Raw genomic sequence first — 24004 nt, forward strand, 5'->3', positions numbered from 1 at the left:
GAAAATTGAAACTAAACTAAATGTTTTTAAATGATCCCCCCCCCCCCCCCCAAAAAAAAAAAACCTCATAATGCACCTTTGCAACCAGACGATGAAAACAAAGTAGTTGCTGGGGTTGTCTGAAAAGTGGTCAAATCTAGCAACAAAAGTGCGAAATTGGCGTTAATTGCGGCTCCTACCGCGGTGCCTTCAAACACCCTCGGAGATATATGCTCTACAGCCGAAAACACTACCACCTTTCATTGATTGTAAGAAAAATAGCCTCAAAAAGCAAAGATGCGTATATCTATAAGTTTGTGTCTTGTAGTTATGCCACTGTTCACACGCATTTTTGTCCCATGAATTGAATGTGATTTTTTTTATTTTTTTTATTTTTTCTAAATACTGTCGGAGAAAGTGTACCCTTGCAGGCAGCTAAAAGTGAACTCTAACCATTACGTCAAGGAATTATCTCGCCACATAATTTATTGCTCGAAGTCCAACCATGTATTGAATCACATGACAAAAGGTCGAGCTAGCCAGGAGTCGAACCTAGAATCTTCTGATCCGTAGTCAGACGCGTTATCCATTGCGCCACTAGCCCGTTAGGGAGTTCATCACTCAGGAAGTAACAGTAGAATGGAAAGCCTCGTCTGTACCGCACGAGGGAGCCAGATTGCTTTTAAAATCTGACACGATTGTCCTGTTTGTACTGTACAGTGGGCTGGTAAGTAAATGTGAATCATATATATTTATTTCTAGCAGCTAATTTTTTTATTCTCAAAATATATCCAGCACATCATTTAATTTAATAACTATTGATTTTTTTTACATTACATATTAGTTAAATTTAATTAGTTTTCATACTTATCGCATCATGTATTTCTTATATTTAATTTAATAATACGGCTTTCTCTTAATTACTTGTATTAATTTATTTGTTATTTTGTTATTTCTTTTTCATTCATCCATCCATTAATTTTCTGAACCCGCATCATAATGTGCTTTGTAGAATATATCTTGATACATTTCCAATATGAGGATTGAATGTGGATATTAAAGTCTCAATTATTCACAGTTGTTTGTATAACCTGAAATACTGTAAAATATATTTTAATATAAAATAACCTGAAATCCAGCAGCCGCACAGGCCACCGGAAAAGGGAGAGGGGTAACGACCAATCAGTAGGAGAGGGACAACAGCCAATCAGAGTTGAGAAGGCCAACGCCTCCGTGTTGCTGATTGGCTAAGAGCAGAAGCGGCTGTGAGTTGAGTCGAGTTGACTTGTTGACGCTTTCGTGTGTTTGTCTTCGTGTCAAGAACAGCGACACCGAAGCAGAAAGAACACAAGAAAGAAAGCTGCGGCTTGTCCGGAAACACACTACCAGAACAGGTTAGTGACTTTCGGAGCCCCTTTTAAGCTAGCAGCAGAGTGGTCTCTAAAGTCAAAGCTGGCGGTCTCCAAGGGGACGGGGCAGCATTTGGTTTCCATGGTAGCAAGTCGTAAACTGGAGCTTTAACCTCTTTTCATTACAACAAAGCTCACAGGCTCACAAAACAGAGTGTGTGTGTGTGTGTGTGTGCGTGCGTGCGTGTGAGTGAGTGTGCGTGTGTGTGTGCGCGCGTGTGTGTGTGTGAGAGTGTGTGTGCGCGTGTGTGTGTGTGTGTGAGAGCGAGAAATAGATAAACTTGTGGTGTTTCTGGTAAATTGCTGGGAATAATTATTCATCAACTGCAGTTTGACACAGATGTTCTGTTTGATGGATTTTCACAATATTCTAATGTTGATTTTATCATGCGTCTGAAACAACTAATAAAAATGCATTTTGCACTCCCCAGAATAGCAGTTTACATAGTAGTTTTGTCAAACTGAGACAGGTTTAAGGACATTCCTTTGAAATCAAACCCTACCAAGATAATCCCCAAGCGTTAAATGGAGAACTCCAAACGACTTTTTCAGTTCTAATTCTTAGGTGTGGAGTTCCACTATTTATGTCTCGTTTTTTTTGGGGGGGGGCTTGCCCTTGTTTGTGCTTGGGAATATATCTAGTCTATCTTTAAGGTTCTGACAACCATTGATGCCAACTGAGCACTTGTTGCCCCTATAGAAAACAAATTTTTTTCTCTCTCTAACTCGTGCACATTTTCCCTCTAAACAGCAACTCAACTCAATTTTCTTTAGAGCGCTAAAAACCACAGCTGCAACGAAGTGCTGTACAAAAATCCAAATCGAACATAGATCTTACCACAATTGAACACACCAGAATTTTAAAAGAATTAAACTAACAAACTGAAGCATTTTGAACAAACTGGAGACGTTCGCGGGAGGACTGGCTGACTCCAAAGTGAAGTGCATTAAAGTCATCCAGCCGAGATGTGATGAAGTCATGGATTACTGTTTCAAAGTGCTGCTGTATATGAAAAGGTACCAAATGATGTTCTCTTATTACAGTCAGAAAATCACACGGCCTAGCTACAAAAGTGTATTATGAGTTTCTACATTTACTTGACCCGTTTAAATTCTTCAATAACGAGATTAAAACAGTCGCCTTGACCTAGGAGTTTTTGGAGTGTTGTGCCATAGATTGGTCAATTTTTAAGCAAGAAAAAAAGTTACAAATTCAATTTTAAAAAAGCAACCGTCACTGATGTACTGTCAGCTGTTTATTGAATGGAACAGTCAACACACAAATACAAAATGAGAACACTCACAAGGAGCATGGAGAAGACACTTGCACTGAACTAACTCTAAACGGCCAATCGGAGTTGGAGTCAGATCTCCTGACGTCACTCACCAGGCCACGCCCATTAAAGATACGCCAATGCTAGTGTGTGTGTGTGTGTGTCTTTTGGCTTAATTATACTTTATAAAACAAAGGTCCACAAATAAAAGTCCCAAGAGTTGCTTAAAATTATAAATATATTTCATTAATAGAGAAGGGAACATAAACAGTGGTTACATTTAATGGATTAGCATTTGCAAATTTAGTAGCCAAAATCTAACCTTATTAAGCGAATCGCCTGTGTTGTTTTTAAGCTGTCGGTTGCCATGGCACCCTTTGCGTACTCTATCTGAAGCTGCTCTGTTTAGCTACTTAAGTCATGAAGTGACTGACTTTGTACAAGACTTCTCTTTTATGATTGTTGTACATGTTAACAAATATTGAATAACTTTTTAAACTTATTTTCATATGCTTCAGCTACGCCGCTGCTCGAATTAAGTGAAAATAAATTCAGCGATTAAGTTACTGTAATGCCCTCGCACGTGGGCAAAGAGAGCCACAGTTGCTGATGCACTTTTGAGCCGCTCATCGAATTGGATAAACACACCAATGCAAAATGAGGACACTCACAAGGAGCTACTGTAGGCCACAACTCACATCCAGACGCTCACACGTAGACTCCAGTTTGATTGAACAAACGTCAGGATTAAGATTCGTTATCTCTCCCGTCAAGTACACAAAGATCAGATTTTTTCCGACACTTTCTAATTGCTCGCCAGATCCCAGCGATGCCCCATCTGGACCGAGCTCGTCATGAAACATGACGCCTGCTTCTATTTCTCCTGGAGACTGTGGCTCAGGGCTTCATCTTGATGCAGTTTGGCATCCTCCCTGGTGCCAGCTCAGCCACGCAGGCGAAGGCAAGTTGCTGAGAAACACACACCACAAGGTCACTTGGATGCTGAAATAAATCAATCATCTATGAACATTTAAGTTGAAGCTGGAACACAAATCATTTCATCTTATTTTAATTACATTTATTTATTTTTAATTAGGTCTTACTATTATTATATATAGTATATACAGCTGAGTAAACACTGAATTTAATAATGGTGCATTTTATTTGTTCAAATTTTAATCTAAATTTAATGTAATTTATTTTGTCTTATGATTCTTAAAAACATAATGTATTTATTTTAATTAGCTTATTCTAAAATACAGCAGTGCACATTTATTTAATAACTGTGCCTTTTTTTTTATTTTTCACATTTTAGGTCAAGCTAAAATCAAACTGAGTTTATTTAGTTCGCTCTGAGTGTTGAAGGTGCAGCGGTAACAAAAGACAGCAAATGGCATGACAGGCTGACTGGGCCAAAAGTGACGCTGAGGATTATCCGCATCATTGGATCCCAACACTGACACCTGGCACCCCGACCTGGCCCACAGTGTACCTGCAATGCCCCCCAATGCCGCGCCTAGCCTCCATTAAGGATTCGCAGTAAGAACACCTCTCTTCATCGTTAACATTTCAGTGGGATCGTTGTAAAATTAGAAGTCATTCGTCCCTAAACACTTGGAATTTAATGTAGTCTCCATAATATTGCTGATGTACTTTTTGCAGTTTTGATGCACACAAATTATGTAGTCAGACAGCTATTCATTAAACAATATCTGTGTATTATTGCACTTGTACAACTGCCTTACATCATACTGAGAGCTCTCTCTAATACAGTATGTCGGTTACCTTACTTAGCTAAAGGTTCAGTAATACATATTGTTAAATGCCTCCTCTACCTAATTAATACTTCTCTGACAATGTCGAATACAAAACCCACCAGGCTCATATTCTGGCATGTAGAGTTTAATTTGTCACATTTGTGTGTTGAGGATGACTGGGCCATGTGGAGACAAGCAGCAGAATGAAGGACAAGCAGCAAACATCACCCTAACCCAAATCACATCAGGCTGCACACCAGGGAATGTCCACAAGAGGCGAAGCAGGCCAAAGAGGAGGTACTGCACCTCCTTAACGGATGCTCTCGTACAGTGCATTCGGAAAGTATTTTCCCATATTTTATGGATGTACTCTATACCTTTACTAAGGTGAAAACTAAAGTTACCGTGATACAGCATGTTTTTGAAAAAGTTGGATATTTTGGGGGGAAAGGTTGCATATTTACAAAAAAAAGTTGCATAATATATATTTTTGAAAAGTTGTATATTTAAGAAAAGTTGTGTATATTTTTTAAGTCATATATTAAAAAAAAAAAACAAGGCATGTAGTTCTGAAAAAGTTATTTTCAATAAAATAAAACATTAGGATTCAAATTATTTGCCATTGAGGTGACAATTGAGCTCAGGTACATCCTGTTTCCGCTGATCATCCTCAAGATGTTTCTACAGGTTAAATGCAGTTGACTGGACCTGTCCTTATAAGGTCCCACAGTTGAGAGTGCATGTTAGAGTACAAACTAAGCATGAAGTCAAGGGAATTGTCTGTAGACCTCCGAGACAGGATTGTCTCCAGGAACAGATTTCATTGTCATTATGGGCTGCTGTACATGTGTAGAATTTTGATGAAATAAGGTTAATTGAATCCATTTCGGTTTAAGACTAACATAGCAAATGTGGAAAAAGTGAGGTGTGAAAACTTTCTGGATGCAATGTACATGTCATAGTCGTCATACAGACGGGGAAGAGGCTGTTCTGTCCCTGTGTGTCTTTTCCTCTCTTCCAGATGAGTGTGCATCAATTTGACCAACTGCAAGTACGAAAGCGGTATGTTTAGAATACATCACACGGACAACTGAATACATCTTCTATACACGCTAATACACAGGTGTGTATTTTGTATGTCAGTGCGGCGCGCCGCTCGTCGCTACGGCCTTAAAGTGCAGACGGAAGGAGACGACTGGACGCTGATGTGGTCCGACTGCTCCGTGTCACTGGAGAGGGTGAAGGCCATGAAGCAGTACCAGGTAGTCTTGCCGGAAATGTTTCGAAGGAACAAAGTCAAAATTTGAAATGGGTAATCCAGTGATTCCTTCCAAGGTTGATATGTCAAAGGTAGAAACCCAATGATGTCACAGCATTGCCTCATAGCTGTAGAAACTGACAAGCCCTAGGGGGCAAAACATTTGCAGCTTGGAAGCACACCTGGGGTCAAAAGTTGGCTACGATGTATTCATCAGCACTATAATCCTCATCTCAGATCCATGACATCTCTAAGAATTCCCTGCATCTATGCATTTTCTATCAGATCTATCCTCACTAGGGTCACAGGTAAAATGGAGTCTATTCCAGCTGACTTTGGGCGAGAGGCGGGGTACACCCTGGACTGGTTTCATTCATTTATCACCATTTCTGATAGAATTGTAGCTTCTAGTTGCAATGTCGTCCTCCAAAGAACCTTCGCCTGTGTTTGGTGCCTTCCAGAAGATCAATCATTTCCCCGGGATGATCGAGATCTGCCGCAAAGACACTCTGGCCAGGAACTTGAACCGCATGCTGAAGCTCTTCCCTAAAGACTACAACATCTTTCCCAGGACGTGGTGCCTTCCCGCAGAGTGCGTTTGTTTGTTATCTACACCGCAAAAGCAGCGCTTGTCTTGGAGGCACCTTCATTATTTTTGTTCTTTTCCAGCTACTGCGACTTCCAAGCGTACACGCGCGTCAAAAAGCACGCCACCTTCATCTGCAAGCCCGACTCTGGCTGTCAAGGACGGGGCATCTTCATCACCAGGTCCAGTCGAGATATTCAGCCCGGAGAACACATGATCTCTCAGCTCTACATCACCAGGGTGGGTGCTCAACACATCAGAGGTGAGACTCAGTCGAATACACTTAATCTGTCCCGTCTTGAATTCAGCCTTTGGTGATGGACGGCTACAAGTTCGACTTGCGTATCTATGTGCTGGTGACGTCATGTGACCCGCTAAGGATCTTCCTGTTCAAGGAGGGGCTGGCCCGCTTCTGCACCACCATGTACACTGAACCAGCGCACAGCAACATGGTGAGGACAGAAGGCCTTAACTACATCATTAATATCACCATTACACTGACACTATTGGTATTATCATGACATTGCAGTGGTGGGCCAGCATAGCCTTCTCTGCTGGCCTAAACACTATCAGAAGTACTGACCTTCATTTATGAAGCTCATCATCTAAATTCGAATATTGGTTCCATGAAACTGTATTTATTTATTCCCATCAGTCTATTCCAATAGAGGGGAACGTGCATACTCCACACAGAAAGTCCAGAACTCAGATTTGAACCTCGAACCTTAGAACTATGAGGCAGACGTGTTAACCTAAGTGTGGTTTCGTAACTTTCGGTTTCTCTTTATCAGGACGAAGTGTGCATGCATCTTACCAACTACTCCATCAACAAGCACAAGGAAAACTTCATTCGTGATGACAACACGGGTAGCAAGCGGTGCGTTGCCATGGTAATGTGACGTAAAACACAAGAAAAGTTTTCATCAATCCGGTTCTGGTTACTCCAGGAAGCTGACGACGCTCATCCGGCAGCTGGAGGTGGCCCGCGCCGACACGGCCAAGCTGTGGGGCGACATCGAGGACCTGATCATCAAGACGCTGATCGTTGTGCAGCCAGTCCTCAAGCACAACTACCGCACGTGCTTCCCCAACCACGCCGCCGCTAGCGTCTGCTTCGAGATCCTCGGCTTTGACGTCCTGCTGGATCACCGCCTACGGCCCTGGCTGCTCGAGGTACCGCCAGCACCTCTACACTCCCCCCAAAAAATTGTGAGTTTAATTTCCACGTTGAACACTTTTGACCAGGGACATGTGCGTTCAAGTTGCAAATATTTTTGGGAGGTCTCACCTTTACTTTACACGAGAAACAACAGTGAGAGAGCTGTTTCCCAATGTTTAGAACCATGCTTTCACAAAATGTAAAGCTGCAGCATTCTGTTTTGTGAAGTTCAACTAGGTTCTTGCTCAGTCCTACCTAAGAATGCTAACATGTTTTTTGCTACCACTTGGCTGGACGACAACAAGCAAATACAACAATGAACCACCATTTGATGAGCATGAGCTAATTTGTGTGATGTTGGCAGGTGAACCACTCGCCGAGTTTCACCACCGACTCGCAGCTGGACCGCGAGGTGAAGGACACTCTGCTGCTGGACACGCTGTTGCTCATCAACCTGAACGCCTGCAAAAGGAGCAGGATCACCAAGGAGGAGCGCAGGCTCTCCAAGGAGCGTCTACAGGAGAACCCGTCCAAAGCAGCAAGGTGAGACTCCTCTCAAATGCCCATGTTTTGTTTTATGCTCCTGAGTTTTTTATGTTAGAGGTGGGAGTAAGTCACATACACTGCACAAAAATACTAGCAGCACACTTTTGTTTTTGTTCCCATTTGGCATGAGCTGAACTCAGGACAGTGAAACTGCACATTTTAGATTGGCCTTTTATTGTGGGCGGCCTACGGCTGGAGCTTGCCGACTCAAGTCTGCTGTGACTCGAGTCCCCCACCTCTGCTTTGTGTTTGATTTCGAAGGGCCGAGGAGCTGCGCCAGTCCCATGCGGCCTCGGCCCAGCAGATGGACATGTACGAGAGCAAACATCTAGGAGGCTTCAGGAGGATCTTCCCCAGAGAGGGCGGAGACAAGTACGACAAGTTTTTCACACAGGGAAGCACGCTGGTACAGGCCACGGAAGCTTCCAGAGCCCGACAGGAGTGTGCCAGGTACTTCCTATCCAAGAAATTGCCACCATCTGGGTGTAGTGCTGGGCCATATGGCCTTAAAATAAAATAAAATGTTTGCCACAAAATCCAATTTCTGAAAGCTGGGATAGGCTCCAGCACGCCCGCGACCCTAGTGAGGAGAAGCAGCTCAGAAAATGGATGGATGGATGAATCCAATTTCTGATTTAAATAATGACAATGGCAATGTTCAAAAAAGGTTTTGCTCCTAGTTTTTTTTTTCCCCTTCTGGTATACGCTTCATTTCTCTTGTCCCTGGCATTCATTTTCTAATTTATTTTTCATTCAGATACAGTATTCTCATAAAATAATTGGCTCCTTGATTTATCGTGAAACATAAAATAAAACAAGTAAAATAAAATGTTTTACATATACTTTCAATGTTTTAAAATTGTATGATGGTTACCGTAATTTCTTGTGTATAATGCGCATTCTTTACCCCAAAAAATTGTCAAAAGTCAATAGTGCAATACAGGCAAATGGGAAAAAAACTTTCACATTTTATAAATGTACACTTTCATTCTAAATATGCCACCGCCACCTAGTGGTTATAAAAAAGGTATAGCCTACACTTTCATTCCAATATGACAGCGGTACGTATGACTGCATATATGTACAGTTGTGCTCATAGGTTTACATACCCTGGCAGAATTTGTGAAATATAGTTTTCCATCCATCCATTTTCTGAGCCGCTTCTCCTCACTAGGGTAGCGGGCGTGCTGGAGCCCATCCCAGACATCATGGGGCAGGAGCCGGGGTACACCCTGAACTGGCTGCCAGCCAATCGCAGGGCACATACAAGCAAACAACCAGTCGCACTCACATTCACACCTACGGGCAATTTAGAGTCGTCAATTAACCTAACATGCATGTTTTTGGGATGTGGGAGGAAACCGGAGTGCCCGGAGGAAAAACCCATGCAGGCACGGGGAGAACATGCAAACTCCACACAGGCGGGGCCGGGGATTGAACCCCGGTCCGCAGAACTGTGAGGCAGACGCTCTAACCAGTCTACCGTGCCGCCAAAATATAGTTTTGGTTTTTTTAATTTTTTTTTTAATGTGACTGATGACTGAACAACAACCATTAATTTATTTATGGTTATGTTTTGTTTCATGATAATGCTTTTCTGAAATGCTTGACCGTTTAATTTGAATCCCATTAAAATAAAATAAAATGTGTTTCGAATGGTCCTTCATGTTTTCTTTAAAGAATTGTGCCCACCTTACAAATTCTGCCTGGATAATCAAACATATGAGTACAACTGTGTGTTTTCTACTTTACTAAATAAAATTAGGGCTGTGAATTTCAAAATAAGAGGAAGTAAATGAAAGTATTATGTGTTCAAATAAAGTGCTTAACTTCAGAATAATGCTTTGAGAAAAACCTAAAAAATACAGATAATACTTCATGTTTTGATCATATGGGTAGAATCAAAATCATGCATTCTAAAAATGCATTATACATAGGTAGAAGCGTTTTCCAGATTTTTTAAGTCAACTTTGGGGATGCGTATTATAAATGGGTCCGCATTATACATGAGAAATTACAGTCATTCGGTATAACTAAATTAATTAAAACATGAAACGATGAAAATTATCAAAATAGTATTACTGCTGTAAATAATCGGTTTAGTATAATTTAATAAATTACAAATAAACTAAAAACCTGAAAGTAATTCTAAGTTACACAATTTAAAAATGAGAATAATTGTTTTTTTTTCTTTATAGAATTACTATAGTACATAATTGGTTAATTAAATAGGGTTAGGGTTAGAATATGAATATAGAATATGAATTATACTAAAATGATAATGAATTATTGTTTCTTTAATAAAAAAAGTAATTGGTTGATTTAAGAATGTGTAAATTAATTTTAAATAATAAAACAAAAACAATTAACAAACTATATTGCATAAATATTTTAAAAAATCTAAATGTGCCCCTTGAGCCCAAGTTGCCCCCCCCCCACCTGCTTGCAGCTTGTAAAATATTTTCATATCCATTTATTTATTATTAGCAATATAAATTTAAAAAGCGGGGAAAAAAACTTTTAATTCAAAGTTTCCTAACATAGTTAATTCACTTTTGGGTCATGTTCATGTTTTATCATTATTATATTGTATTCCAATTGAAATATTATCAGAATTGAGGCTGATGTAGCACTTTGCTGTCCTTGGTAGGCAACAACTGCAGGAGCTGCGTGACAAGCAGCGGGACGTGACCGTCGCCCGGCATCGGGACACTCAGGGGGAAACGGCAGGGGAGCGCCCCCAACGCCCTAAACCTCGACCGGCACCACGCAAACCCCCCGTCACCCACCCGGTGAGGGCCAGAAGCCGCCGCGAGAGGGCGTCCTGACGCTCTTTTGTCCCAGGATGAATTGGTGGCCTCCTCTTTGACCCCACTGGCAGCATTCAAATGAGCCAGATGATGCTTGCACATTTTTAGTGCCGCCACATGCAAATGTACAGAGCCCCAGACATGACATTGGGGGGTGTGGGGGGAATTTAAATATGGCCATAATACAGATATAATGGGCACAAAAATGTATCATTTGAGGCTATGAAACATTTGCGAGCACAAAATTAAAAATATATATATTTTGTCATTCCTGGATAGTTGAGTAAGCAAATGGACCACCACCACCTTCTCTAGATATTGTAAGGTAGAAGAAATTTAAGCTTTCAGTTTCTAGCGAAGGTGCTCCATTTGTTCACCCAGAGTTGTGCATGGGAATGATAATAAACCCACAAATGAGTATTTTGTGCGCATGTTATCCCTATTGCGTGGCCACAATTTAGTATTTTGGATGCAAGTTAGAGCGATTTTGTGGCCTCAAATTAGAAACTTCTTGGCCACAAATTCCACACACTCATTTGTGGCCGTGTGTATGAAATACTAATTTGTTATTTCGTGCACACACGGCCACTAATTAGTATCTTTGTGGCGACAAACTAAGCAAATGGAACGCACCTTCTCTAGAAACTGAGGAAGAAGACATGGCCTGTTGCGAAGGTGCTCTCAATTTAAAATCGTGCACACCTTATACGTATTTCATAGCCAAAATTTGCATATTGTGGCCACAGTTTTGTCTTTCGTGGCAGCCATTTTGTATTTTGTGCACACATTATTATACGTATTTCTGATACAGAATTGTGGCCACAATTTAGTATTTCATGACCAGAAATTATTTTGAGCAATTGTTTACTCAATTTGTTCATGGGAACAATATTCAACGTACAAATGGGTATGTTACGGCCACAATTTAACAAATATTCCATGTCAGGTCACGACAAGCCACGTACTTGTGCAGTGATTATTGCTGATATATGTGCAACTCGGCTCATAAAAACAAATTTGTTTAGCTCCTCAAGCCTCCTGCTGCAGTCCAAACCTGTGAGCTGGAAGATGGGAATGATGAAGAGGAGGAAGAGGAGCGAGTCAAGGCGCTGATCCAAAGGAAGAAGCTGCTGCTGGACCTGGGCCTGGTCCAGCACATCCGCCAGCTGCTGCAGCTGGAGGGCCATGACGACGACGGGCCCCGCCAGCAGGGGCCGCCGGCCGCCGGGAGGCTTTTAACGGTGACTGATTTGTCCGTGAACGCCTCGCCAAAACGTCAACGTTGACTAACCTTGACTTTTCTCTGCAGCTGCACTCTTTGACGCCCATTTCTGAAAAAAGCAAGACGTCGGCCTGCATTCTGACATCCAGACAGGTGCGTGACTGACAAAAAAAGAGAGAAAAATAATTTAATAGTTTATTTAAATGCATGGAATACATATTTTGTGTATGTTCACACACACATTATTTTGAGTCCCTAAAATCTAAAGCCTTTATTATAATACATAGTCTTTTGTGCATGTTCACACACAGGCATTGTTTTAATCAGAAACATTATATATATATATATATATATATATATATATATATATATTTATTTATTTTTATTATATTTTTTTATCCAAGTTTAATGTGGGCAATAATACATTTTTATGTTATTGTGTACTGTGAAATTTTGTGTTAATTGATTTTAGTAAGATGTATAGATAGGTATTAATAATTTATGTACAACCAAGAGAGTGCACATAAATACAAAGAGCAGCATTGAGGAGGTATTAAAATAAATCTGATTGTAATCAAAGAAATGTATTCAATAGTGGTTAAGATGTTGTATGTTAGTGTATGTAAGTAAATATAGTCTAATCATGTTATAGTAATGTTTGTATAATGAGCTCAAAGTGGGAAGTATAACATTGACAGTGATATACAATATGATACATTAAATATATATACTGCTATAACATATGCATAATTGTTCTTTTCTACATGGAATTAAAACACACTGAAATGAATTGTATATGTAAACATATTCCCATTCTCCAGCCAGTTTTGAGTGCAAATTGAGAGGTAAAAATATGGATATTACTATAGTGTACGGGACTTACATTCATATGCATAAGATTGAGTGTAGATATGTAACATTTTCAACATTGCAATGTCCAGGAAGTATGTATCTCATGCTGCTCATCTTAAAAAATATATAAGTTTTTGTTTTGTTTTTTTAGTGTGGCAGGCAGGCGGTATGTGGCCCACTGGCCGTAGGTTACCCGTCACCCCCCCCCCCCCCCCCGCCCCCCTCCCCGTTCTTAAATGTGCTCATAAATCTGCATTATAGCGCCACCTGTGGTTTGGGCGTGGCTTTCAGAGCTTGCAAATGTTTCCGTTGGTTTGGTTTCGAAATAAATGTGTGTGCATGTGCAGGATTATTTACGCCGCTGAAATGGAACTTTAAATTGTGTCCTTTTAAAGAAAAGAATACTTTCACAGTTGTTTCTTCACCTGGATAATGTGTTTTTATCAGATTGATCCTCAAACCACAAAAAAAAAAAATATTCTCTTTGCATTTTATATTTCCCTTGGGCAGCTCTACCAAAAATCAATAGTTTTTCAAATATGAGTCTTATACCAACTGGTTAAGATGTTTTTTTTTTTTAAGGAAATACAGACCTCCAATTTTTTTAGCTATTGGATTCGTTGTATTCTTGTATTATTAAATTGCTGTTTTTTTTTCCAATACATAGTATTATTGCAGAAAATATATAGGGCTACAGCTATCGAATATTTTTAGAATTGAGGCTTCTAACGATTATTCCATCTATAAAAATGTACTTTGCATTAGTTTATTGCAAAACTATTTTTTACCACGATTACTGTGAATGAAATGATTATTGTTGTTTATTTGGTATTGTTTAATTAGCCATATCACACAGGAGGGAGTGATGTTGTACTCACCAACCTTTTTGAAACTTGAGAGCTACTTCCTGGGTACTGATAAATGCGAAGGGCTACGAGAACTTCTGAAGCTGCTTCGGGTTCAACTACATGTCAGTTACAGGTTATTCATTCTGTGGCTGTAAAAAAAATATATATATATATATATATATATTTTCACATTAGTTCAAACTATTATTTTTTTCCATCATTTGATTATAATTCAGTTACTGGTTTGGTCCGTAACACGTCAGAAAATCTGGGGAAATGTTGATTCCAAAGTAAAAGCAGATGTTGGCAAATATCTGATTTTGATTAAACATCAACATAATCGGTTTGCTTTCATGGAGGACTACAGAAATCGGAGATGATTTAACTTCACAGTAAAGTCGACGCGCAATGGCGCTAAACAATCGATCGATCAAAATAGTTGTCTATTAATTTGATAATTGATTAGTTTGATTAATCAATTAGCTGTTGCACATGTAAAATACATATTACCATAATTCCGATCTTCATTGAGTTCTGTAATAGCAAAACATGTTATAAATGTGGAATCAAAAAAACATCCCAAATGGATGAGCTGGCATCATGGCCCTTAAAACTGTTGACTTGCTGTATAGTGCACCTTGACTTACGAGTGCTGCAACTTTTGAGTTAGGAGCCGTCGCTTGGTCGATTTTATGATTTTTGTGCTGTGTGTTGAAACAAAGAGGGCACAACTCAGGTAGGGCAAAGAGAACCACTGTCACCGATGCACTTTCAGCTGTTTATTGAACAGGACATTACACACACAAATATCAAATGACAAAGGCACACATATACTGCTGTGAGTACATAAGTACACTTTATAGAACCAGTTTATTTCTTTACATTCTCTTTTGGTCACAGAATGAATAAACTCTTTAAGATAGCACCGGGCCACTGATTGGTTGAAACAAGTAAAGATCGCACTGGGCTACTGATTGGTCGAGTTGAATCTGAGGAATAAAATTGAAGCGTGTTTCGTTGTCCCTGCAGAGCTCGCTGAGGCCTTCGAGCGCACTCAGGAATTTCCACACTCCAGGCTGCCTGCAGCTCGAGACAGAAGGCCGCCACAAAGTTGAAGGCAAAGGATGGACCATCAGTGCTGAGAGGGTCCCGGGGCCAGGTAAGCACCTGAGGGACTTCCTGCACTGGGAGGAATATTCAGAGGTGGCAAAAGTACTCAACACTCTGTACGTAAGTCTTGTTGTATGCTTAGACAAGACTCTGGTTAAAAGTACAAGTACTGATTCAACTCCTTTACAAGGACGTTACAGGTACAGACTATGCAAAAGTAAATATCTATATTTATTGTTCATTATATGCAATACAAAAAATCGCATTAGGGGTTCATTGCCGTTTGTTTTTGTTTTAGAAAGGTGATTGTTCTATGGTTCCAGGATTCAGTGTACCACAATGAAGTTATTTAGATAATATGTTACTATTAATATCTAAGAACCATTTAGTTCTCATGGTACTATTTAAAACCATTGGATAATAGTTGGTTTTAGAACCACTAAGGATGAGTATCCTGCTGTAAATAGTACGGTCCGACCGATCTGGATTTTTTTATTTTTTTTTAGACTGCTGCCGATTCCAGTATTTGGCAGAATCAAATTTCGATAACCGATTTATCGGCTGGTTCGTTTAAAAAAATGAAATAACTTGTTTTTGGGTCCCTTAACGCTTACAGTAATAGATGAATTAAAGACAGAACATTTGACTGTTTTACAATACTGTATCTTTTAGTATTTGTTTAACTTTACAACAGAGAAAAACTGGCAAAAATCGGCCGATTATTTGCAGATTTTTGCCGATTTAAAAAACATTGTTTAAAAAAAAAAAAACATTTGGTTTAAATATCATTATCTTATGTTGTGATGTGTTAATATATTTTTTTTAAATGAAATAAAATACAGATTTTTGCTGATTGACCGATTAATCGATCAGGTGCTACTTAATTCCCAAAGGTCGTTACAATATGTAGCCGAAGAACTGCATCTGGTTACTATGTAGAGCCTTTATTTTTTTAGAATGCAAGCTAAATTCTGACAGGATAATCAGGACTGAACTGACATGTCCTGCACCAGCAAAACAAAAACAAAATGCCAAATAAGATTAAAAAAATAAAAATAATTCCCCAGATAATAAGTTTAGAACGTCAGAAGCTGTTGTTGTTTTAGGCTGACACAAGACATAACACATTTGCCATGAATCTCTGATATAAGGCCATGGATGGGGAATATCTTGTTTCTCTGAATCTGTTATCATAGTCATTATTGGGTTTACGTTTAGAATATTTTAATCAAGTTCTCAACCAGGGTTAACTTTACCTCTCTCTCTCTGCCTTTTTTTTAAGTTAAAAGCTATAGCCAATTTTGACAAAAGTACATCTTTTCAAATGGTAAAAGTAAAAATGTTGTCATAAAAATAGTTAATACCTTCAAAAATACTTAAGAACAGTAATGGAGTATTTGTGGTGTTTGCGTTCGTTGTACTGGGAATATCTCTCCGTGAAGTGACTGAAGCTTCCCTGCTTGTGTACTCGTATTTGCAGGCCCCGCGCGCTTGCCAAACGTCAGCAGGCTCCCTGACCGGCGGGCCCGTGAAGGCGGCGTCCCCCTCGTCAAGAGGGTCCCCAAAGGACGTAGTCCCTGCACACAACGTGACCCCGCAGACCTGCAGGGCCTCCTGGTCACCTCCACGCGCCCCCCTTTGCTCCGGAGACCTCGCCTCGCCCGATGGCCCCCTCAGCAGGGTGAAGGACCCTGAACCAGGGCTCCCCAAACCAGCCGCTGTTCACAATTTCCAGCATCAAAACTGTGAAAGTAGAAAAGCACTGCAAGGAGATTTTATTCATTTCTACCTGATCTTGTTTATACTTTTTTATTTTTTTTTGTCTATGAATTCAACTTTGGGTGCCAACTTGAACATAAACAGATCTCCTCAGGGCATCAACTTCTCACTGGGACTATAATTTCCTATTTAATTCAAATGAACGCTTCAGGAATTGACGTTCAATGGCCTTTTACTATTACATTTAATTACAAAAATGAATTGTTTATGGGACATCCTCATCAAGGGTATTTTTAATTCAAGAACCTGCAAGAATGCAATAAAATTAACCTTTTGAAATGTAAAAAAAAAAAGACATTTTATATTTAAAGCAATTTTCAGCTGATGTATCATATTGCCTTTTTTTTTTTTTTTTTACTGTGACCTTTTTGTATTAAATGAAAATGCACGTGGCAGCATTTTGTCAGAGGCCATAAAACTTTACAACATTTGTCAGCTGCTTTGTTTGCACTCTGAAAATAAACACGACAAATTGCCCACAACAACAACACGTCAACGTTTTGGTGGCTCAAAAATAGATTTGAGCGTATTTTAAAATAAGCAGACGCTGGAGATTAGGACCAAGAAAATGATTGTAAATATCTACTGAATGTTCCATCTTAAAACGAAATTGTTTTATTAAAATGTATTCTTCTGTGTAAGACAATAAGAGTGTCTGTATTTTGACTCATGATAAGGAAACGAAAAAATAAGGATGTTTCTCTGTGAAAATAAACCCTGAAGTATGGTAATGACATTTGAATCTGTAGAAATGTTATTGTGTATTTTCTTCCTTTGCAAACATTTTTCAGATTATTTTCTGTTGCGTTTTTAGGGGGTCTTAAAACGAAGAGAGACACAAAGGGGGAATGTGTGTGAGGAATTTATGGTTTTATTGCGTGTGTAAATTCCGGAAATCCTCTTTCATGCCGGCCCACGGCTGGAAAAGACATTTGACCCAAATGAGAAGTCCAAAATATGAAGAATTATTAACAAAATATTTTTGAAGGGATCTAGGGGGACTTTAATGCGAATCCAACTGAAATTATTTATGGACTGAAATGTTAATGTTTATAAAGGGAAACATTTTATTATTTGGGAATAAATGAAACGAAACTATCATTTTTTTATGAAGTAAAAATAGAAAAAAATAATTTCTGGCCAATATACAAGTGGGATTTTGTGACTGTTTTTGAGACAAGGATTAAATAATGTTTTAGTTCTTCCTACTGCTTTACGAAGACTGAGTATTTTGTTTTTAAATGTGGCTTTATTATTAACGTTTGCCTCCTTTACAATATTTGACATTTGTTTTGTTTTCCACATCACAGTTCCGAAATGGAAGCTTTCACGTTGATAATCGATGTGAGTTTGTATATGCAGAATGCTGAAAATGAAATGGAAAACCAAAAAGTGCATCATTTTCCACGTTTTCATGTTATGCATTTGAATCGGATTTTGCCGGCTTGGAGGAGGCTCAAAATGGCGCGCATTAAAGGGCTGCACTTTATGAAAATTTACAACTTTGCCGTTGCAAGTTTTACGACTCGGGCGGCTCGGGGATTGGCTGCCGGGGATCATGTGCACGGCCAGAATGACAACTTCTTGTTCCCCAACAGCTCGTCGTGCAGCTGCTCCTTTTCGAACCGAGAGCACACGCTCTTCTTTTTTTTCTTTTTTCTTTCATTTTTTTTTTGCGTGCGCTATTATCGTGGGACAGAAATGGAGCAGCAAAACCTCGGGAGGATTTGGACTTCCAAATGTCATGGCGGCCTTTGCATGGTGGGATTCTACTGGACCTTCTCGGGAAAACTGGACCCGAGTGGTGGGGGGCACACGGTGGCACGACTGATGGATGTGGCACTGAGGTAAGGCCGCCATGTTGGGAGCAGAGAGTCCTGCATATGTCTGAGCGTGTACGCGTGTGTGGATTTTATTGTTATGTTGCTGTATGTGCGGCAAGAAAGATGCTGCAGTGCCTTTCAAAAAACAAAACAAAACAAAAAAAAGGATTTGTGGATAAAACGCCACGTGCATGCGCGGCCCGGGGGGCTGCAGGTGAGGCGTGCACGCGCAGGTCCACTTTGTCGACGAGGTTCGAACGTGAGGTTGGGGAATTTGTGCAGCTTGTTGCTTTTAAATACACCGTAGTCGCTACTTGTGTTGTGTTCAAACAAACAACGACAACAACAAAAAACAATTGAAAAATCAACACTCAAGTAGCTTTATTGTCGATTATGTGTAACAGAAATGCAGATCAAATCCAAATAGTTCTCTCTGAGATGAAGCACAGTGCAGAATAAAATCCAGAGGCTATAAATGTCAAATGTAAAGTCAAACATCACTTCAAACAACAACCGGAAAATGTAAAAAAAACGATCATGTTGAGTCACGATTGAGTGAATAACGTGCATGGTGTTATCGTATTTCTTTAAAGATGAACATAAATGACAATAACGCTTTTTGAGTCATTCCGATACGACAACCACAAAAATGGTGTCGATTGTTTACCATGAATCTAAAACTTGATTCTTTGTGCTTTTGCAGTCACAGTCGCCATCTTGGCTGCTGAGGCCTTGCACAGCAAATTGACGTTAACTATTGTTGTTGGTTTTTTTCTTCCTAATGTGAGTGTTGCCGTTTAAAAACATGCTCGCTTGTGTTTCATTACTTAATATGCATGACTACAGGAATTTATGATGCAAGGGAGATTTACGTTTTTCTCAACGTCTGCCTGTCTTATCTATTCCGTTTTATTTTTTGAATGTCTTATTTTTTGCAAATCTGCATGCGCGGTGATGAAATGAATGCGAGTGTTAAAACATCGCAATAGTTCATCTCGGGGCGAAAATGATGACGACTGAAGCAAACGTCCAATCTGGCGTCATTGATCAGGAAAACAAACCAAACACAATCGTCATTAATGATGTCATCGATCGGCGCGCATGATTGGCGTGCTGAGTGATTGTTGCTCGCAGATGATTGGATGGTGATAATTTGTAATATAATTTGTTATTACAATGTGTTGGGCGTGATGATGATGATGATGATGATGATGATGATGATGTTGTATGTTAACGGTCACGCGTTTCCACGCGTCTCGTCATCATCTGCGCGCGACTTGACTTGGAGGCACCCGGGACCCGGTGCGCGCAACAAGAGAAGAGCCCCCCCCCCGCCCCCACGGGTGCTGTCGTGCACGCGCGGACGCCGGTGATTGGCCAGAGGTGGATCAGATGGTACACTTCCCCTCTGTGTTCAGTGGCACCTCGCAACCCCCCCACCCCACCCCCTCCTTCCTCGCAGCAAAAGGCAAATCTCCGATAAAGTAATGGCAAAAGCACTTGGACTATAAAAGACAACAAATCATTTTCCTCCGGAGTGCGCCCCGTTGTCCACCCAATGAGTTCCTATTTTGTCAACTCAACTTTCCCCGTGTCTCTGCCGGGAGGACAGGACTCTCTCCTGGGCCAGATCCCCCTCTACGCGTCGGGATACAGCGACCCGCTGAGGCACTACTCCGGCGCGGCCACCTATGGAGGCGCCGCCGCCGTGCAGGACAAGGTCTACCCGGCCTCCTACTACCAGCAGACCGCCATCTACGGCCGGGCCGCCGGCGGGGCTCCGTGCGACTTCAACGCGGCGGGGGGCTTCTATAAGGACGCCGAGGGGTCGTGCGCCTTCTCCGGCCGCGACGAAGCGCCGCCGCCTCCGCCGCCGCCGCTCTTCGGCGCGCAGGAGCACGCGCAGCGCAAAGGCGAGTGCGTGGGGGAGCAGAGCGCGGGCATGAGCGTGGACGACAAGTCCTCCGCGCTCATCTACCCCTGGATGCAGAGGATGAACGCCTGCTCGGTCGGTGAGTGGCACCGCGCGCGCATGTTTGGGTTCGGTTTGGCGTCTTTGCGCGCCTCGGGCAACATAGGCTGCGTGCTGACCGTCGCGCACGCGCGCGCGCACTCGGGCCTGCATGAAGAGCCAAACAAACAGTTGTCCTGACTACAAGACCAAAAGTGAAGCAAACAAACAAAACAGAACAAAAAAACCGATTGAAAAGTAGCTGAAAACGTCACACTAAAACGCGTCATATATCCATACATGTACTGAATGCTGCGATTGAATTTTTCAAACATGCATGCGAAACCAACTCACATTTGTTTAAATATATATATATATATATATATATATATATACATGAATAGAACGAGAGTTGGACTCATCTGGAAGTGTGTGTGTGTGTGTGTGTGTTTCTAAAATGAATGCAGCACCACCAGGCATGCGCACTACCGCACAATTGCACAATGTTGCGAATATGCCCGTAGAAATATTTGCGTTTGGTAATTTTCTGCATGACTTTACCGCTCTTGTCTAGCTGTCGTCTCAATTTTAACAAGTTAAATAAACGAAATTGCATACGCACGTCAATGCACGTCTTGTTGCTGTATTGAAACAAGAAAACCAAAAAAAACATTACAAAAAATAATAATAAAATAAGTGACCCCAATGTGGTGTGTGTTGGTGCAGGCCCGTTCGGCACCAGCGGTCGCAGGGGCCGCCAGACGTACACCCGCTACCAGACGCTGGAGCTGGAGAAGGAGTTCCACTTCAACCGCTACCTGACGCGCAGGCGCCGGATAGAGATCTCGCACGCGCTGTGCCTGACCGAGAGACAGATCAAAATCTGGTTCCAGAACCGCAGGATGAAGTGGAAGAAGGAGAACAAGCTGCTCAACCCGCCAAAGACGCCCGAGGAGGAGGAGGAGGAGCAGGCGGAGAAGAAGAGTTAGACAAAAAAAAAAAGAAAAAAATCATAATAATAAGGACACTCCATGTGTACAAAATATGTTGTAGATATTATTCATGTGTCGCGTGCTATATACTCTACGTAGAGTATATAGTTGCTTTTAGACCTCTCTGTGCTCCGTCTTGATTTAGAGACTATGCAAACATGTACAGACTTTGTAGTGCTTTTTTGGGACCATGTCGTCCGTCTTGTTGTAGGCCTCTCGAGTCTTGTTCGTGCACGTGTTGTTGTGCTTGTTCTTGTTCTCGTTCTTCTTCCGTGTACATACAACGTCAGCATTACTGTTGTTATTATTATGAGGAGGATGTTTGATGATGATATTATTTATTGCTGTAACGTGTTCGATGCAATTATTTTGTTCAGGAGAAAAATTGTACATATAAAATACAAATAAAAAAAAAAGGAAAAAAAAAAAGCTTTTGGATGTATGTTGGAAAGCCTGCTGGTGTCTTTATTTCCTTATTTATTCACCTATTTATTTTTGATATATTAAATATGACACGAGGACTGAAACAATCGGGGTTAGGTTCCAAAGTGTCGTCGAATGTTTCCGCGAATGACGGATGACTTCCCCGTGACCAGCCGGAGGCCGCTTCCGCATCCGGCCGCCAGATGGCGCCGTCGGGCCGCGCGGCCGCACGGGGGCGCGCGGCGGGGAGGCACCATTGACTGGAGCCTAACGACCATTATTTCGTCATCATTTGTAAGCGCGGAGCATGAATTACCTCTTGAAGTCATCAGTGAGGATTTACGACTGGTCAACAAAGGCACGTGATTCCCGAGCGCGCTCCCATATTTGGCGACATACCTGGCAAAGTACAGTAGGGCTTCATTGCTTATAATTCATGATTGCGTCCATAAATCGTGCAAGCACACAAGGATTATAGCGACAAAGATCTACAAATCGAGGCTTTAAAAAAGCAAGCAAATGAGCTCGTACTTTGTAAACTCGTTCTCAGGGCGCTACCCAAATGGCTCCGACTATCAGTTACTAAATTATGGGACTAACGGCGCAGTGAGCGGCTCCTTCAGAGACCCTGGCACCATGCACTCCGGGTCCTTCGGCTACAACTACAATGGCATGGACCTAACCGTCAACCGAGCCAACAGCGCAGGCGGCGGAGGCGCAGGCGGCGGAGGCGGCGGCGGCGGCGTTCACTTCGGGGCGGTGCAGCAGCAGCGCGAGGACGCCCGGGGCTTCGGCTACCGCCAGACGCCCACCTGCTCGCTCTCGTCGCCGGAATCCGCGCAGCCTCCGCCGCCCCCGTCGTGCGCCGCCGCCGCCGCCGAGGTGAAGAGCGCCTCCCCGGCGTGCGACCGGAGCGCGTCCTCGGCGGCCAACAAAAGCGCCAACAACGGCGGCGGATTCGCGGACATCGACGACCCGAGCGCCGCCGCTCCCGAGACCGAGGACCGCGGAGGTTCCGGCTCGGGCTCGGGCACCGCTCAACGGGCGCAGGAGCCCGGCAACCTCGCCACCTCGTCCGCCCCCGCCGCCAACGAGTGCCACGCGCCGCAGATCTTCCCCTGGATGAGGAAGCTGCACATCAGCCACGGTAAATAAAACCAGCCAGCTCCTGCTGCCTTTCAATTCCAACATCTTTATGACCTTTACTTTGCACGCCCAAGCATCAACCCGCACGTTCTCTCGTGCATCCTATCATAATAACAACAATTGTTATCATTTTGGAATTCCTGCAGATATGACCGGACCGGACGGCAAGCGGGCCCGGACCGCCTACACCCGCTACCAGACGCTGGAGCTGGAGAAGGAGTTCCACTTCAACCGCTACCTGACGCGGCGGAGGCGGATAGAGATCGCGCACGCGCTTTGTCTTTCCGAGAGACAGATCAAAATCTGGTTCCAGAACCGCAGGATGAAGTGGAAGAAGGACAATAAGCTGAAGAGCATGAGCCTGGTGACGGGCGCCAGCGCCTTCCACAACTGAGCCCGAACCACCTTCCCCCACAACGACCCCCCCCCCCGACCCCCCATGCACCCCCACACACCCCCCCCGGCCAACCTCTGCCGCCGCTGCTATGGAGGTGAAAGCGTTCTCAAAATAATATTCATAATAATAATAATAATAATAATAATAATAATACGACGGAGGGGGGGGGGATAAAAGGAGTACTTGTAAAGCTCTGAAGCGCAGCACCTTGCAGCATGCTATTGTGATAGAAGACAAAAAAAAAACAAAAAAAAAACAAACAAAACAAAACAAAAAGCAGTATCCTGTGGTTCTTTTTAGTTGTGGTAGCGTGTAGGTGTCAAGTCATATCGATGTAAATATTAATAATTGTCTTTCTCTCTCGGACGTGTTTCAACTTGAGCTCTTTCTCCAAGTGGAGTGTTTTAAAATAAAATGTCATAAGAAGAAGAAGAAGAAGAAGAAAAAAAGAAGAAAAAATAAAGCTGCTGCCATTTGAATGTAAACATGGGCCCATTAAGAAAAACTTGTTGTGCATACTCGGATTGTTTAGGCTGTCGATGTGTGTGTGTGTGTGTGCGTGTGTGTGTGTGTGTGTGCAAATTTTAGGCAGTGATGTCAACTTTTGTTTTCTTCTCGCCAACAAGCTTTTTGTATGTACACGTGAACTCATAGCGCTTGGAAATAAAAGTTTTCTCTCTCTA

The 24004-nt window shown here is 41.9% G+C and overlaps 3 protein-coding genes and 1 non-coding gene across 6 annotated transcripts; 3 read left to right on the forward strand and 1 right to left on the reverse strand.

Annotated features, from left to right (window-relative positions):
• Positions 1-510: 510 nt before the first annotated feature.
• trnar-acg (transfer RNA arginine (anticodon ACG)) lies at positions 511-583 on the reverse strand. Its single transcript has one exon. It is a non-coding gene; the product is annotated as a tRNA-Arg (tRNA).
• Positions 584-3981: 3398 nt separating this feature from the next.
• Positions 3982-17325, forward strand: ttll6 (tubulin tyrosine ligase-like family, member 6). Of its 3 annotated transcripts, none has more exons than XM_061756397.1 (16): positions 3982-4201; positions 4591-4715; positions 5443-5481; positions 5563-5681; positions 6139-6269; positions 6347-6503; positions 6572-6715; positions 7055-7140; positions 7211-7472; positions 7787-7965; positions 8230-8418; positions 10619-10760; positions 11804-12019; positions 12088-12153; positions 14730-14859; positions 16291-17325. In XM_061756397.1, the coding sequence occupies exons 1-16, from the start codon at positions 4170-4172 to the stop codon at positions 16503-16505; spliced, it is 2232 nt and encodes a 743-aa protein (XP_061612381.1). In that variant the 5' UTR covers positions 3982-4169; the 3' UTR covers positions 16506-17325. The 3 variants fall into 3 exon arrangements, with proteins under 3 accessions (XP_061612381.1, XP_061612382.1, XP_061612383.1); XM_061756398.1 differs by having other exon boundaries at positions 7211-7436; XM_061756399.1 differs by lacking the exon at positions 3982-4201 and having other exon boundaries at positions 4591-4716; positions 5441-5481.
• Positions 17326-19815: 2490 nt separating this feature from the next.
• Positions 19816-21743, forward strand: hoxb6b (homeobox B6b). Its single transcript, XM_061756402.1, has 2 exons — positions 19816-20424; positions 21090-21743. The coding sequence occupies exons 1-2, from the start codon at positions 19971-19973 to the stop codon at positions 21350-21352; spliced, it is 717 nt and encodes a 238-aa protein (XP_061612386.1). The 5' UTR covers positions 19816-19970; the 3' UTR covers positions 21353-21743.
• Positions 21744-21873: 130 nt separating this feature from the next.
• On the forward strand, positions 21874-24004 carry hoxb5b (homeobox B5b). The gene is made up of 2 exons (XM_061756400.1): positions 21874-22925; positions 23071-24004. The coding sequence occupies exons 1-2, from the start codon at positions 22298-22300 to the stop codon at positions 23316-23318; spliced, it is 876 nt and encodes a 291-aa protein (XP_061612384.1). The 5' UTR covers positions 21874-22297; the 3' UTR covers positions 23319-24004.

The sequence above is a fragment of the Phyllopteryx taeniolatus genome, chromosome 19, assembly GCF_024500385.1.
Source record: "Phyllopteryx taeniolatus isolate TA_2022b chromosome 19, UOR_Ptae_1.2, whole genome shotgun sequence".
In the NCBI taxonomy this organism is placed as follows: domain Eukaryota; kingdom Metazoa; phylum Chordata; class Actinopteri; order Syngnathiformes; family Syngnathidae; genus Phyllopteryx; species Phyllopteryx taeniolatus.